Source organism: Galleria mellonella, unplaced genomic scaffold (assembly GCF_026898425.1).
Source record: "Galleria mellonella isolate WM207_F2 unplaced genomic scaffold, CSIRO_AGI_GalMel_v1 utg1432, whole genome shotgun sequence".
NCBI lineage: Eukaryota > Metazoa > Arthropoda > Insecta > Lepidoptera > Pyralidae > Galleria > Galleria mellonella.
Window position 1 is genome coordinate 974,147 of NW_026441998.1, and position 14,712 is coordinate 988,858.

Here is a 14,712-nt window from a genome sequence, read left to right on the forward strand (position 1 = left end):
GGATGACAGAAAATAGCATACATAATATATTTCTGTTCCACGACCATACGGATACACGGATTTACCAATATCGATTCCAAATATTAGAGAAAGGTTAAAGATAGATACTTCCTGGCAGTAGATACAGGTTTGATCTTAGCACAATATGAACACTGTATTTTTTTTTGTATGTATTGATCTGGGCATTTTCAATATATAATATACAAAATTATTTTATTATATAATAATTAAAAAAATATATGTAATGAATGAATGAGTATACTTTATTTCCATTATACAATATAGGGACAAAACACAAGTAATAAATGTAACGATATAATTGTATAAGTACAATAAAGCGGTATTATTGCTGAGAGCAATGTTTTCAAGAGATACTTAAGGCAACGGATTAATTGTTAAATAGGTATTATAATAATGTATAATTCAGAAAGTTATTGTTTTCAAAATTTTTAAAAATATTTTAATATTTTAGTATATCGTATCTCATAGCTGTCTTGTACCTATAACTTTGCTTAGTATAATAAAAATCTCACATTAAATAACTTTACCTGTAATTTCTTGTTCTTAATTGTGGAAGCTAATGCCATCAATTTAGCTTTCTGCTCGGAATTGAAATTGATCGTAATCTCTCGAGATAACGTTTCTGCTGTGAGTATAACGCTCTTTCTTGTATTGCAGAATATCTAATAAAAATATTACGTGTATATAAATAAAAATGAAATGCAAAATGTGTCACTACGTACAAAACTCAAAAACTGCTAGTAAAATTCCGCTATTTTTTTTAAATATAAAGAAGATTATTGTGAAAAAAAAAATGGTAAAAAAACCTAGAAAAATTTAAAATCCTCTTTTATCTCTTTCCTCGTTAAGTGAAAATAATTATACCCTGTTTTTTTTTTTTAATGAATGATAATGGAATGGTAACCTCGCCTGCGTTATCAGTATACACTGGTGGGGCACCAGTGAGAGTTATATAGGTGAGAATGAAAAATCAGGTCAATTAGCCCATCATGATGAATTCACTTGGAATTCAGCATGATGGTTTCCTGAGGGGACCACGTGGATGTCGACCTCTTTGGGCTGGTAGTCCGCATTATTAACACCCCTAATATACCCTGTTAGGTCGACCTACACATGGTCCGATTTGGGAACCAATGTGATTAATCCATCATGATAGGCCAACTGGGATAAGACTGACAACATAAATTCAAAACGCAGGCGGGATTACCGTTTAATTTTCATACATAAAAAAAAATACGTATAATAAAAATGATGGTATATTTACAAGTGTTGGCTTGCCGTTATGATATTTCTGAATAATCGGCCATAGTTTGTAATTGAGCGTAATGTCGAACTTGAATATACTGGTGCCCTCAGAACATGGGTATCCTTCTACCACACGCTTCAATTTAACTGGACGACACTCGTCGCCGAATCTGTATTATTTTTATTAAGTCTTATTTTGCATCTTAATAATATAATAAAAATGTAATTAGACGACGTCTGCACATAAGAGATAACAAAAGATAATATAGTTAATATGTGCAGTCTTAGTAAGAGACCAATACGAGTATATGTCAAAACGATAATTTTTAAATATTTTGTCTGTCTGTCTATATTCTTGTTCCAGCATCATACAAGAACTACTGCACCAAATTGAACGACGTTTTTACAAGTGTGTTTTTGAAGGTCTCATTTTCGATTTCGCGTATGTTTTATCTTGATACGTCATCTATAAATGATCCAATTTTCCTTCTGAAATCCATGCAAACGAAGTAGCAAGCAAAAAACTGGTTATAAATAAATATAAAAAAATCTTCTATTTTACATTTTTAAAAAGGTTGGTAGAGTAGGGTAGCGTTGGTACCTTTTATTATAATGAAGTCATAGTCATAGTCATTTTCATCAGTACCTACTATATTATTTATACAAATTGCGCTTACACAAACACCTATAATTTAAGCACACTTAGAGGTATTTTACGATACATTATCGTTATATAATTATATGGTTTTTCTAATGTCATATTTTTTATACCACATACTTATTCTATTCAAATTTTTGTCCATTACAAATACTAAGTATTTGTATTGCTTAGGATAAAGAGAAATAATATGTTCCAGTAAATTTCATGAGGTAAACCGTTAAGACGCCAAGTAGTAACAACTGTATCATCATCATCATTGCAACCATTATCTATTCACTGCTGGATATAGACCTCTTCTATAGACGGCCATACGGAACGGTCCAGAGCCACCTGCATCCATCCACTGACTCCCTGCGATACGTTTAAGATCCTCACTCCATCTAGTCCTCATTAGACTTCCTACACTGCGTTGACCCGTATAAAGTCGCCACTCAAGAATCTAACAACCAAATACCTTCACAAAAAACATATAAACTCACTTTCTAATTTGTTATTAAGATAAGTAGTAAAAAATATTTTATATAAAATATTTTTTCTTAAAACATTTTACTATGACAATCACAAAACTTACCTAAAATATACTGCCGGCTTATCACTAGTTCCCAACCATGTCGCAACATCTTCAGGATTGCTAACAGTAGCAGACACAGCTATGAATCTAATCCTAGGCGGTGGTGACTCATCTATAGCCACATTAGTTATATTTTGATCTGTACTATATTGTTTTTTAAGTTGTTCAATTCGATAAGCCGACAGTGCTGAAGACTAAAGGAATAAATAAGACATATGGTTAAAATTATTTATCGAGGACAAAATTAAAGTGATACATAAACATCATTGAAGTGGATTTATATACGTAACTAGATATAAGCGAGATGAAAACTAAAAGACAATACGTAGAATATGACTCGTGAAGGCGTCCTTTAGCGTCACGATTCTATACAGTTTTTGTTTACACGAAGATATAAAACTAGTGAAAATCATATCGAACGAAATGTAAATTTCAAAAAATATAATAAATTTTAAACGCTAGACCGCAGTAAGCATTGATTTTAAACATCATGCCATTGGCTGACACATTGTTGTTTTTCTATGGATAATGGGCATGTACTATATTTGTTATTTCTACAAAATATTTATAATACAAGTAAGTAGTTTGCTAGAAAGAAGCCTATGTTTAAAAATGAACTGTTAACGGCTAATATGATGATGATAATGAAGTAATTAGTTCTACCTCTATAGTTTTCATTCTACTGACGACCGCTTCCAACACCGGTCCGCGTACTTCGTCATTCAGTATGTGGACTTCATCGATGAGAAACAATTTTATCACTTCCACTAGCCCTCTATGGTCTCTCCACCTCCGAGTGAGCATATCCCATTTCTCTGGCGTCGTTATTATGATTCTATTTAAAAGATTATATGCAACGACAAAGTTAGAAATATGCGACAATGATTATTAATATAAATAAAGAACTTAAATTATATAGATAGAGTGTTTACTTTAATTGCTCTGAAAAAAGAGTGTCAACTTTGAAAAAGTTGCGTTTTACAATTTTGCGTGATAAATGGTTATGAATGTTTTATAATTTCTATATTTGTTTTGTTTTATAATTTTTGTATCTTTTAAATGAGTAAAACTAATTTTATTTATTAAATAACTAAATATAGATACGTCAAGGTACACTATGTGTATATAGAAAATAAAAGAAAAACGATTCAGCTAATTTGACTATTAGCTAACAAAAAGTTGACCCTTTTTGAGGCACGAGGCTTTATCTATATAATCTAAGGTAAAGAAATACTAGTGAAAATTATACAACTGTTTATTCTGACACTAAGAAGAGATTGTACTATGGATATTAGAATATAGATTAATACAAATACTAACTAACATCATAAATATCAACATAATTCTTGTACTGTGTAGGGATTGAATCCACAAATATAATAAGATGACGACAGTGTGTTAAACCGCTATACTACGTTCGTAATATTGAAGCCTTACAAATTAACATGTTTCATTATCAAGTTAGTAATGGGAGAAGAAGTAAAATTTATCATTTTTAAACTCACGTTTCTATGGGCAAAAACATTCAGTATCAATGCACGAACCTTACGTATGCAAATCATTAAATTTCGATTTCACCTTGTAGAAAATGATTAGGCATACTTCAACATAATCTTATATAAACAAGATCCGTTTACAGTAATAATTTCAAATGAAAAGAAGAAAATAGAAGAATGCAGGTACCCAGAGGTCTACACCAATCTATCATTTTATAATATGTAAACCATGTGTTATGTGAGGAAGTATTCAAAAAACCTACGTATTTGTGCGACTTGTTACGAGAGATTGAGCAATTTATACTTAAATTAATTAATTAATACTATAACTACCCCACATGGAACGTGGAATAAAAAAAGACGTATATTTTTTTTCAATAAGACAAACCAATTTCAAACTTGAAAAAATACATCAATATCTATATATTTTAGTAAGAACTCTTATTAATCCCATAATCAACAAGAAAATAATTAGTGCACTTTAATTTGGATCCTTTTTTTTTTTTTTGAAACAGTAATATAGGTACAATGTGTGAGTGTTGCGTCCTCTAATATTAAGAAATTCTAGGCCGCCTTCATTGTTCCAAACAATAGTATTAAAGTAGTTGTACAATATTGTTTATTGCCTCTGACGTTATTTATTTACATTTACAAGCCCCCCGAAGCACAAATCAAATAATTATCACTAAGATTTAGTCTGAAGTTTGATCTTGGTGTCCCTGGTCTGTGCTTTATCATTGTTTGACTAACCTATCATTATGCTCTTTAACATAGCACATAATTAATAAAATAGGTAGGTATTTCTGTGTCATAATTTAATTGTTGATATGTCCTGTTGATCAAGTTTTCACTACTCTTCCGCACGATTGTCTACGCGCCCACATTAAAACCCAACCCTTTTATTAAATCCAGTATTAGAACTATAACCTTGTATACTTGATTAATACCATATTATCATATTATTTGAAAAATATGCTTAATTTTCATTGTAAACAATAATTTCAAGAAAACTAGATGGCGTCTTTGGCGGCCCAATTAGGTTAACTACATTAAATTTACATTTACACAGATATTGATAAATTTGTTAAGAATAAACAACGTCAATTGTCTCATTGATTGAATTTTATTAAAATAAATTTTTATTTGTAAAATTTTATTATAATTAACTTCAATGATTATTGTGCTTTTTAATTACTTTTAGTTTATAATGGAATGTTTTGTTGTGTGCCAACATCATGTGAACCAAAATCAGAGTATCCTAAGCTCTTCACTTCAAAAAGGTTGAAGACCCTTGGTGTACGTATATATATTCTTTGCAACGTTTATCAGAAAGTGGGCTCGCAAAAGAATGTCTTTTGGACAAATATTTCTGTAAAATTGGCAGGCAATAATGTTAGAAAATTAACACAATGAAATACTTTATGCTATTCAAAACAAAAATAATATTTATAAATACACATTTTAAATCAAATATGAATAAAAAAAATATGTTCTTATTCGAGTTGAATAAGAACTGTTACATATTTACATCACGATCGTCATAATTTTAAGTGAAAGTATTCCTTCCTTTTGGGTCTTCTATTAGATTGTTCCAATTGTTCATGAAGCTTTTCGCCTTATGTGGAACACATAAAACCTGTATGTAATCCTAGGTTTTATTTTACAAATTCATTGATAATTCAATTGTCAATTGACCAGTTTTAGTATAAAAAATAACATCCGATATAATTTTATTAACGATCAGAACAACTGGTTCTGTATCTAGATCATAATTTAGCTATGAATGTTCCTAATATTTTCAAATCTTTATCTCTCATCTTCATTTGTTCTGTAAAATCCGTTTTGTTTCGTTAAAATATTAATACGTAGTTTTCTTCTTTATTTATTTAACACCTATAAATTATAGGTGTTTTAATTGATGCTATTCTAAAAAAAACCTATACTACGTATGTCGTCAGTATGAAACAGTTATGAAAACTATAATAAACATTCATCTTATTAATCATCATAAATTACCTAGTTCTTTCATATTTATGTAATTGTTATATATATATATATATATATATATATATATATATATATATATATATATATATATATATATATATATATATATATATATATATATATATATATATATATATATATATATTTTAAATTACAAGATTTAATATTTCATACCCAATTTTATAGCTAATAAAAATATTATATATATAATTATCTATAATTTGTACAAGTACTTACTTATAAAAAAAACACTGTTCAATACTTCTCAGTTTTTATATTTTCACAATAAATAAATACAGATTATTATATTATTTGAACTTATTTTTTTTATTTCTCTGTTGTTCTCTTTTTTTTAAGTTTTTTTTTTCAATATTCGAATTGTTAAATTACCAAATCCTTTTGCTTACATGTCTCTAACAAAAGCCTAAAACGTTTTTCTCTCATGAATCGATTTCCATAGTTTTCGTGGGATTTATCCCACAAATTTGGTACAACACAAACATTTGTATACACGAATATGCCTATTTGTAATGATCCGAGGGTTATATACACATGTATATTTTATAATTATATATATATTTACAATTATGTATATTACAAAAATATATTTAAGTGTCACTTATCCATTTTTTATTATCCATAGTACAAGTTCTGTTTAGTTTGAAATTAGATAGCGCTTTGTATTTTAATATATCCTGTGATGTTTATTATTTTATTATTATTATAAAGGATAGATCACCCCACATGTCTGCATCAGAATTCTTCTATTTTTTATATTTTTAAAATATGTTCCCTTATCATGCTACATTAGCTACAGCTATAATTTTTATTATACAATACCTACCATACGTAAATGTGTCTTTAATAACTTAAATATAAAAACTTTGTTAAGTACTAACCGGTACGGTTTTAACTGATTAAAATCAACATCTGTATCTCCAGTAACTTCAATACAGAGCAAACCAAGTTGCGTAAATTTTGGATACCATTCTGTTAATCTTTCAGTGCATAAAGCTTTTACAGGAGCCACTGCAAACGAAAGTTTATATAAAATATAAAAAACGTTCTTTACAGAAATTGAACAAAAGCAACTATAGGATTTTTAGGGAATCTAATAAATTGAAATTTTAATTCGATATCACAGCGAAATCTTGATTGTAAATTGACACTTACTAAAAAATAAAAAAAATTAACTCATTCCACAAATAAAACTACATAACCGATTTTGATAATTTTTTTATATTATCCTTTATCCTTATATTCTTACAGATAAAAAAGAATTTTCCAAATTCGTTTACAACTAACGGAATTATGAGGTAACAATTAAAAAAAAATACAACCGATTTAAGAACCTCTTTTTTGAAGCCGCTAAAAAATACGTATCGGAAATTAATAAATAATGTTAATAATAGAAGATTTTCTATCTCTTTCTACCAATATGCATGATTATTGTTCTCAAAAAAAAATACACAAGAAGCCTGTAATTTCACTACATGTTTTCTTTAGTAAAGTCAAGCCAAGTCCTTTATAGAGGAAACCGAAAACCTCCTTAATATTGACAATTGCTATGCAGTCACACTTCAATAAATATCCGGTAATGATATTAATTTACATTCTGAAATGATCAGTAGCAATGGATTCCGTTTAGCACTTGATATTCAATAGTTACAATGAAATGTAATCAAAAATTAATTTCGTTTATCACGATAGGCATCCATATAAATAATCAGGAGTCGTCATTGTTGGATACGACAAGGTAGATTGCATAATTGGTAACTTATCTCAGTAAGATTAATGTCACCTGAATAGATATGTCATTATTATTATTTTATTAATAATAATGTGTAATTAACTAATAATAATAGTAACGTAATGTTGGCCGCGTGGTCTCGACATTAAATAGCCCTTCCTATCTTGTGGGTATCATAAGAGCCGACTAAGGGAGGGCGAGTTCCTCTTAAAACATTTCTAAAACCTGATTGCAGTTGCTAATTTGCCTGCCAAGCGTGGCAATTACTGACAATACCCCCAAGGGGAAGCTTATGTTTAGCAGTGGACAGTTAAAGTCTAATATGATGATGATAATAATTAACAATAATACGTACTATAAATAATTTTGAAATCGCCAGTATAATTTTTATCATCCATGTCCATTAACAACTGTACTATAGCCATTTCAAAAACAACAGTTTTCCCAGAACCTGTAGGGGCGCTTACCACTATAGACTTGTCTGTAATTTTAATAAATTTAAAATAGCATATGCATATAACTGAGAACGTAAACGCAAAGAGTGTTTATTATATTTTATATTGGGGCCGATTCTGATACGCCATTTTTCTAAACTCTTAATATAATATTTTATTTTGATAGTTGCACGAAGTTACTGTTTAATAGGCCGTAATAAATATTATAATTTTTACACTTGATTCACTATTAGAAAATTAGTTCATATTTATATATATTATTTTTTATATACATATTAGTTCATATAATAAAGATTTTGCTATGATATCAAAGCTATATTTATTTTTAGAGATAGGTTTAGGGAAACGGCGCCTCAGAATCGGCCCCATTTTGTATTTTTTGCAACATTTTAAGTTTTCTGCTAAAAATTAAAAAAAGTCCTGCTAAAATAAAACGATAATGATAATCATGGTAGTAATCTTTTCGTTTATAAAATTAATACTCCAAATGGATTTCAAATTGGCAAAGATATTACACTTAAAAACAACTGTCCTATCTCTCAAGTTGGAGAAAATAAAAGGTATTGCATTAAAATCGGTTGAGTGGTTTCAGATATTAACGCAACAAACACCGTGACCACTATCCTACCTACCTAACCTATCAAAGCCGCTTAATAATTGTTCAACGCTTAAATTATAGGAATATTCTTATAATGGTTTCACTTACAAAAAAATATTTAAAATGTACCTGAATATAAAGCATCTTCTATTACCTTCGATTGTACTAAATTGAAAAATGGATAAGAAAATACATCTCTATATTTCGGATCTGAAAGAAGTCAGTTAGGTAAATAAAATTAATATCTATAAAACAAATATATCAACAGCATACCCAATAGTATAAATTTTTATTTAATAAAAAAATTTTAATTTATTTATATTATACACTACACTACTATTACATTTTATTATAAAATGTAGTTACCAATTTCATCTATACTTCTAAAGTCGCCGTATTGTCCTGTACGTTTAGAAGGTCGGACTTTTTTAACAATACTTTTTATATCATCTGTTACTTGTGTTTGAGAATTATTAATATTACTCGAAGACGAAAGCGAAATAGGTTGCGAGTCATGTACTTCATCACTCAAGATGTCCGTAAAACTGCAACTCAATGTTGGAAAAAAAATAAGTATGCAGTATAAAATAGTAAAAGTAGACAATAATAATATGTATATCACTGACTATTTATTTACTTTTATTTCTGTAGACTTAAAATTTTCACGATCTGGATTTAAAATTATATCCTTATAAATATTTACATTAATTCTAATTGTTATTATCACTGTATGTTTTAGTGCAATAAAGAATATTATAAATGTATAAAGTGAGTTTTTTTGTTATCTATTAGCGGTTTAATAGCCAAACCAGTCAATAAATTTGAAGCATTATGGAATGGAGAAAAAACTAAACTACTTTTTTTTTAACAATCTTTAATTTTTATTTTGCCTGACACTGATCTTTTTTTGGTTTTTCATTGTAAATTTTACTTTCAAATATACGGAAGCTATTCTTTGTTATAAGATAATTACTTATTTAATACGAGTATTCACCATAAAAACTGAGAAATCCATCATACTCCCTAATATGTATCTTGATCATGTAGACGAATTCGCGAATAAAAGCTAATATGAAGTAAAGGTTTTAAAACACTTCAAAGGGTTACAATTTCATTATCACCCATTAAACCACATTAGTCCACAGGAATTTTTTTAACCTTTGAGGGTTTTTTAATGGATGAATATTAAATGGTAACACCGCTTGCACTATCGGTATACGCTGGTGGGCCACCAGTGACAAATGATAGGTAGGATAGGTGAGGATGATAGCAGGTCAGTTATCTCGTGATGAATTAAACAAGTATTAACCATTGTAGCTTACAGCAGGAACCGCAAAGATGTTGGCTTGATAGTGTATAATAATAATAACAATAAAGATTTATTACGCATAAAAATATACAGTCATGGGGTACACTAATGTATATTGCTAGCAATGGAGCTTTTAGACCTCCAATACTAACAATCACTTTCCATCAGGTGGGCCGTCAACTTGTTTGCCAAAACTAGGATTATTTAAGTTTGTTGACATTGTTTTCTATCACCGGGAGTTATATGAAAACTATTTTAAATACATAATGCCTAATTGGTTGGTCCCTTCCCAAGTAACTAATAGGTACATAGATAATATCTGGTGTGGGCGGTATATACATTTTAACAAACAAAAAAAAAAATCATCACTTCGATAGGTATAACTTTTTTCCGCTCGCGCCAGTCAAATATTTTTCTTTAATATTTGGCAATTAGTCAAAAAGCCTATAAAAGAGTGGCGATATTCTATACATGACCAATTATATTATTTGTTGCAAGTCTAATTCGAATTCTAATGAATTTAAGTATCTCTCTTCCACGCCGTGCCACTCTACGCGTTTATACGAAGAATTCTAAGGCAGAATTATAATATTCTTTCTGCACCATAATCTTCTACTTCTAAATTTTAATTACAATAATTCAATTGTATAAACATGTATTTAATAGTTTTTTATTAAAATTTATACTACAATATATGATTATGTACCTATAAATCTTTAATGATTATATGTAAATATAATATAATATTTTCATTTTATCAATTATCTTACTACAACGGAACATTAGACACAATTATTTATCTAAGTATATGTGACCGAATAAATAAGTCGAACAGGATAAAAGTAGCCGAAGTGGAATACGCAACTATAATTTAAATAAATAAGATATTTTTATTACTACCAATTAAATTTTAAATTGCTATAAATAAAATTATACCTACGAATTTATTTACTTACAGCATAGACTCCATATTCGTCAGTGAACAATTTATTAAAATTGAATCACTATACTGATATTACATTGACTATTTATTATGAAATTACATAATTTTATATGCAAATAATATTTGTTTTTGTAGGTACTCAGGAGGTACGTAGGTAGAAACTATATAATATGCACTCAAAACTCAATACAAATTAAAATACTGTTCTTATGTCTATATGTTTGCAACCAACAAAAATCCAAAATTTCCATTCTTTACCGCCAATTTTTATTTTTTTTTTATAGTACTAAGTAAGTAAGTAAGTACTATATTTTTTTTAATTAAAGTAGTACTACTACTATTCTAAATCTATACAAGACGTAGTGTAGCGTACTATTACATTTCATTTTCACCCATTAAAGAAAACTATGCACTGTTGTACTGTTATTATACAAGTCGTAGAAAGAGAATGCTAACAATCCAGACTGCAGGTACTATACGTACTTTCTGAAATCCTTCATCTATGATAACTTACGCTTTGGGCTGCCCCAATTTGACATTGACAATCTGTACCCTTTATTGTGCCGTTCAGTGTTGCCAAATTGGTTATTTTTTTCACAATCTTAGGTAAAAGTAAAATAGGCATGGAGAAATAGAGATTATTTTTTTATTTTTGGGAAATAGTTTTAGTACTTGAAAAGTAGAAACAGAAGAAATTACCTTTTTTTATCACTCTCTTTATTGCACATGGTAAAATGTAGTGAAAAACGATACAAGTTGTATTGATAAATAAAAGAAAAATATTTAATTTTTAGGTAAAAAACAAAATTAATATTTGGCAACTGTGATGTTATTTCTTGTTATTTTCCTCATGCATTCCTTTGCTCTTATATTCTTTGCTTATCCATTCACGTATTTAAATTAATATTTTGTGTATATTTATTTTAGATTATTATCTTCCTGAACAATTTAATGGTTAATTTGTTATGCCGGGATTGTCGTTGTAGTTAACTATAAAAACTATAATGTAAGTTATTAATTTGTTATTTTAAGGAACTGACACTATTCCTAGTGGGATAATAATTCATTATTGCCTTTTTTATGAACTCTAAAATGGCAAACCAGCTGACTGCCTAAAGTGGTAGAATCGCCTACATACAAGAATAGTATCGTCACAGAATACACCATCATATTACTAAAACTTTATACGGGGTGTGGGTACATTTAGAGGCGGTTTACCATTGTTTTACCAAGTTAATTAAAGTTGACACATACTTCAGTATTGCTTACTCTATTTTACAGGGAACTTACAAAGGAATTTGATAATGCAGAAACTGTTAGCATTGACACATTCATTTTGGAACAATTAGTCCAGGAAGAAAGAGACAAAGAAATAACAGAACTCAATTTATTAAGTAAAAAAGTTTACAATTTGCATACTAGTGTTCTTTACTATCGAAATTCCAAGACTAAGATGGGGTCTCTTTGCTATGATGCATGGAGGATTCTTGTAAAGAAAGTTGGAGGAACACCAAATGGTTGGCGAGATCTTGGCTTTTTGTTGGGGATAAAACAAGATGATTTGGACGTAAGTTTGTTTCTCTTTTAAATTGCATTTGTCTAATAATATTTATTCAGTGGTGTTTCAAACAACATTCAGAGACATCTAAATAATTATATCAATAATCATATTACTATGGAATAGAATTAATTATTTTCTCTTACAAATTATGTGTATGATCAGTAAAGTGTTGTTACACATCATCATCATCTTCCTACTCTTATCCCAATTATTATATGGGGTCAGCATAATGTTTTTATCCATATTACAAAAAGATTTGGCTTTTAGTTTTACAACCGGCCGCCTGCCTGATGTCAACCCTCTTTGTTACACATATAGACACTATATAATTTTTTTATGAAGCAGCAGTGCATGTTTATATTTTATTCTTAAATATTAAGTAGGTTCCTAGTAGCAACAATGAATGAGGATCCTATAAGTAGCATGCATATTTTGTGTTATTTGTGGTCATCATATATATAATATAAATCAAAGTAATTGTCTTTATCTGTATCTCTGCTTCTAAACCACACTTTGTATATAACTTGCACCTGTGTTAAGCTGAAATGGGTTCCTAATTTATAATAATAATATTAATTACCTATTACTAGTACAGAAAAATCAATATACACAACATTATTAGATTTCTTTTAAATATGTATATAAATATTGCGATGCAGAGTGCATAATTGTATTTATATTACCTCCATACTAAACAAGCATATATTTATTTTCAGTATATTATGAATTCTATTCAAGATGATCCTATTGATATTGTGCTAAAATTGTACAGGTTAAATGAGAAAGCTACATTAGATAAGATTTTAGATGCATTAGTGAAAATGAACAGGTATGATATTTTAAAGGCTTTAGAAGGACCACTTTCAAATTTGGCTCAATGTTTTAATAAAGATGATAGTGGCTATGTTAGTAACAGTAAAACTGGACAGAAAGAGATAATAAGCTTTAAGAATCTTCCTAATGATTTACCACCTGCACTAAACAAAAATTATATTGCCACAAAAAATGAAAGAAATAGACCCAATATACCAAAACCAACACCACTTTTGATGACAGACAATGAAGTTAAAAATGAGAAACCTATCCTATTTTTAACATTTACAGAAGATGGTTTACCAACAGCCATAAATATTCAAGAGTATGTTTATAATTGGACAGATATTACAGGAGTTACTGTCATAACATTAAATGATAGAAAGGATGAAGTATACCAAAATCCCGAGAAGTTTATCAGAGAATATTTTGAAAAGGTAAGATTTAAGTAAGAGATACAAATTTGATTTTCTTTTTATATATACATATTTGTAATTTGAAGTGGCATTGAATTTATAATTTATTTTCAGGCTAATTTTGTGGTGCCAATCATAACATCTGGTTATCTGAATGAAATAAAGTCCAATAGACCTGGTGCACTCAACACCACTGACAATCTGGACTTGAAATATGCAAATTTTATTTATAAACTTATTGTAAATCATTATATTCATGCAAGTGGTTGCCTCAATAAAAAGTCAGAACTGTACTCCCTCAAAATGTGGATAGGGAAGTGTTCACAAATATTAGTATGTACCCAGAATTGATGCCATGGACATTTGAGACTAAATTTGATGAACAATTCAAGGCTTTCTTAAAAGCAGATCATATTATTTAATAATTTTCCTACATAATTATGTAAATAGTGCCTTTTTCCCAACTTATCTGTTTTATATTTGTTTGGTTAGAAATTAAAGATTATACATGCAATTATTTTTTTATGACATATACTAAAATATTATTTAATAGTATCATAATAGAACCTAATTTTTCTAGCAAATATAAATGTTTAATGTGAATTGTACCTGATATCTGGTAGCAGTTAAAAATAAAAACTTGTTTTTGTTTTTAAATTAAATTATATTACTGTTAAACAAACAAAAGCAAACAAAGAGGTGGAGTATGGATTTATACTGTGAACTATTACTAGTAAAAATTATAGTTAATTTTAGTATTAAATAAATAAAATCGAGAAAAGTGAAGGATAATAATTGTCTTATTATTTTACCCTTAACACACTAAAGCAACTCATTGTAATAATAATAAAAAATATGGTAAGTTT

At 28.6% G+C, this 14,712-nt stretch overlaps 1 protein-coding gene and 1 pseudogene across 1 annotated transcript in view; one reads left to right on the forward strand and one right to left on the reverse strand.

The window, feature by feature from the left end:
- The window catches only part of LOC113520760 (probable ATP-dependent DNA helicase HFM1), a 48,127-nt gene extending 37,044 nt beyond the window's left edge, over positions 1-11,083 (reverse strand). Inside the window, exons 1-9 of the mRNA XM_052891707.1 lie at positions 11,070-11,083; positions 9,171-9,355; positions 8,934-9,014; positions 8,107-8,232; positions 6,901-7,030; positions 3,162-3,333; positions 2,499-2,692; positions 1,286-1,436; positions 549-683 (exon numbers count right to left, since the gene is read on the reverse strand). Coding sequence (XP_052747667.1) covers positions 549-683; positions 1,286-1,436; positions 2,499-2,692; positions 3,162-3,333; positions 6,901-7,030; positions 8,107-8,232; positions 8,934-9,014; positions 9,171-9,355; positions 11,070-11,083 — 1,188 coding nt within the window. The remainder of the gene's footprint in view (positions 1-548; positions 684-1,285; positions 1,437-2,498; positions 2,693-3,161; positions 3,334-6,900; positions 7,031-8,106; positions 8,233-8,933; positions 9,015-9,170; positions 9,356-11,069) is intronic.
- An 808-nt stretch (positions 11,084-11,891) lies between these two features.
- Positions 11,892-14,641, forward strand: LOC113520619 (uncharacterized; annotated as a pseudogene).
- The last annotated feature ends 71 nt before the right edge of the window (positions 14,642-14,712 follow it).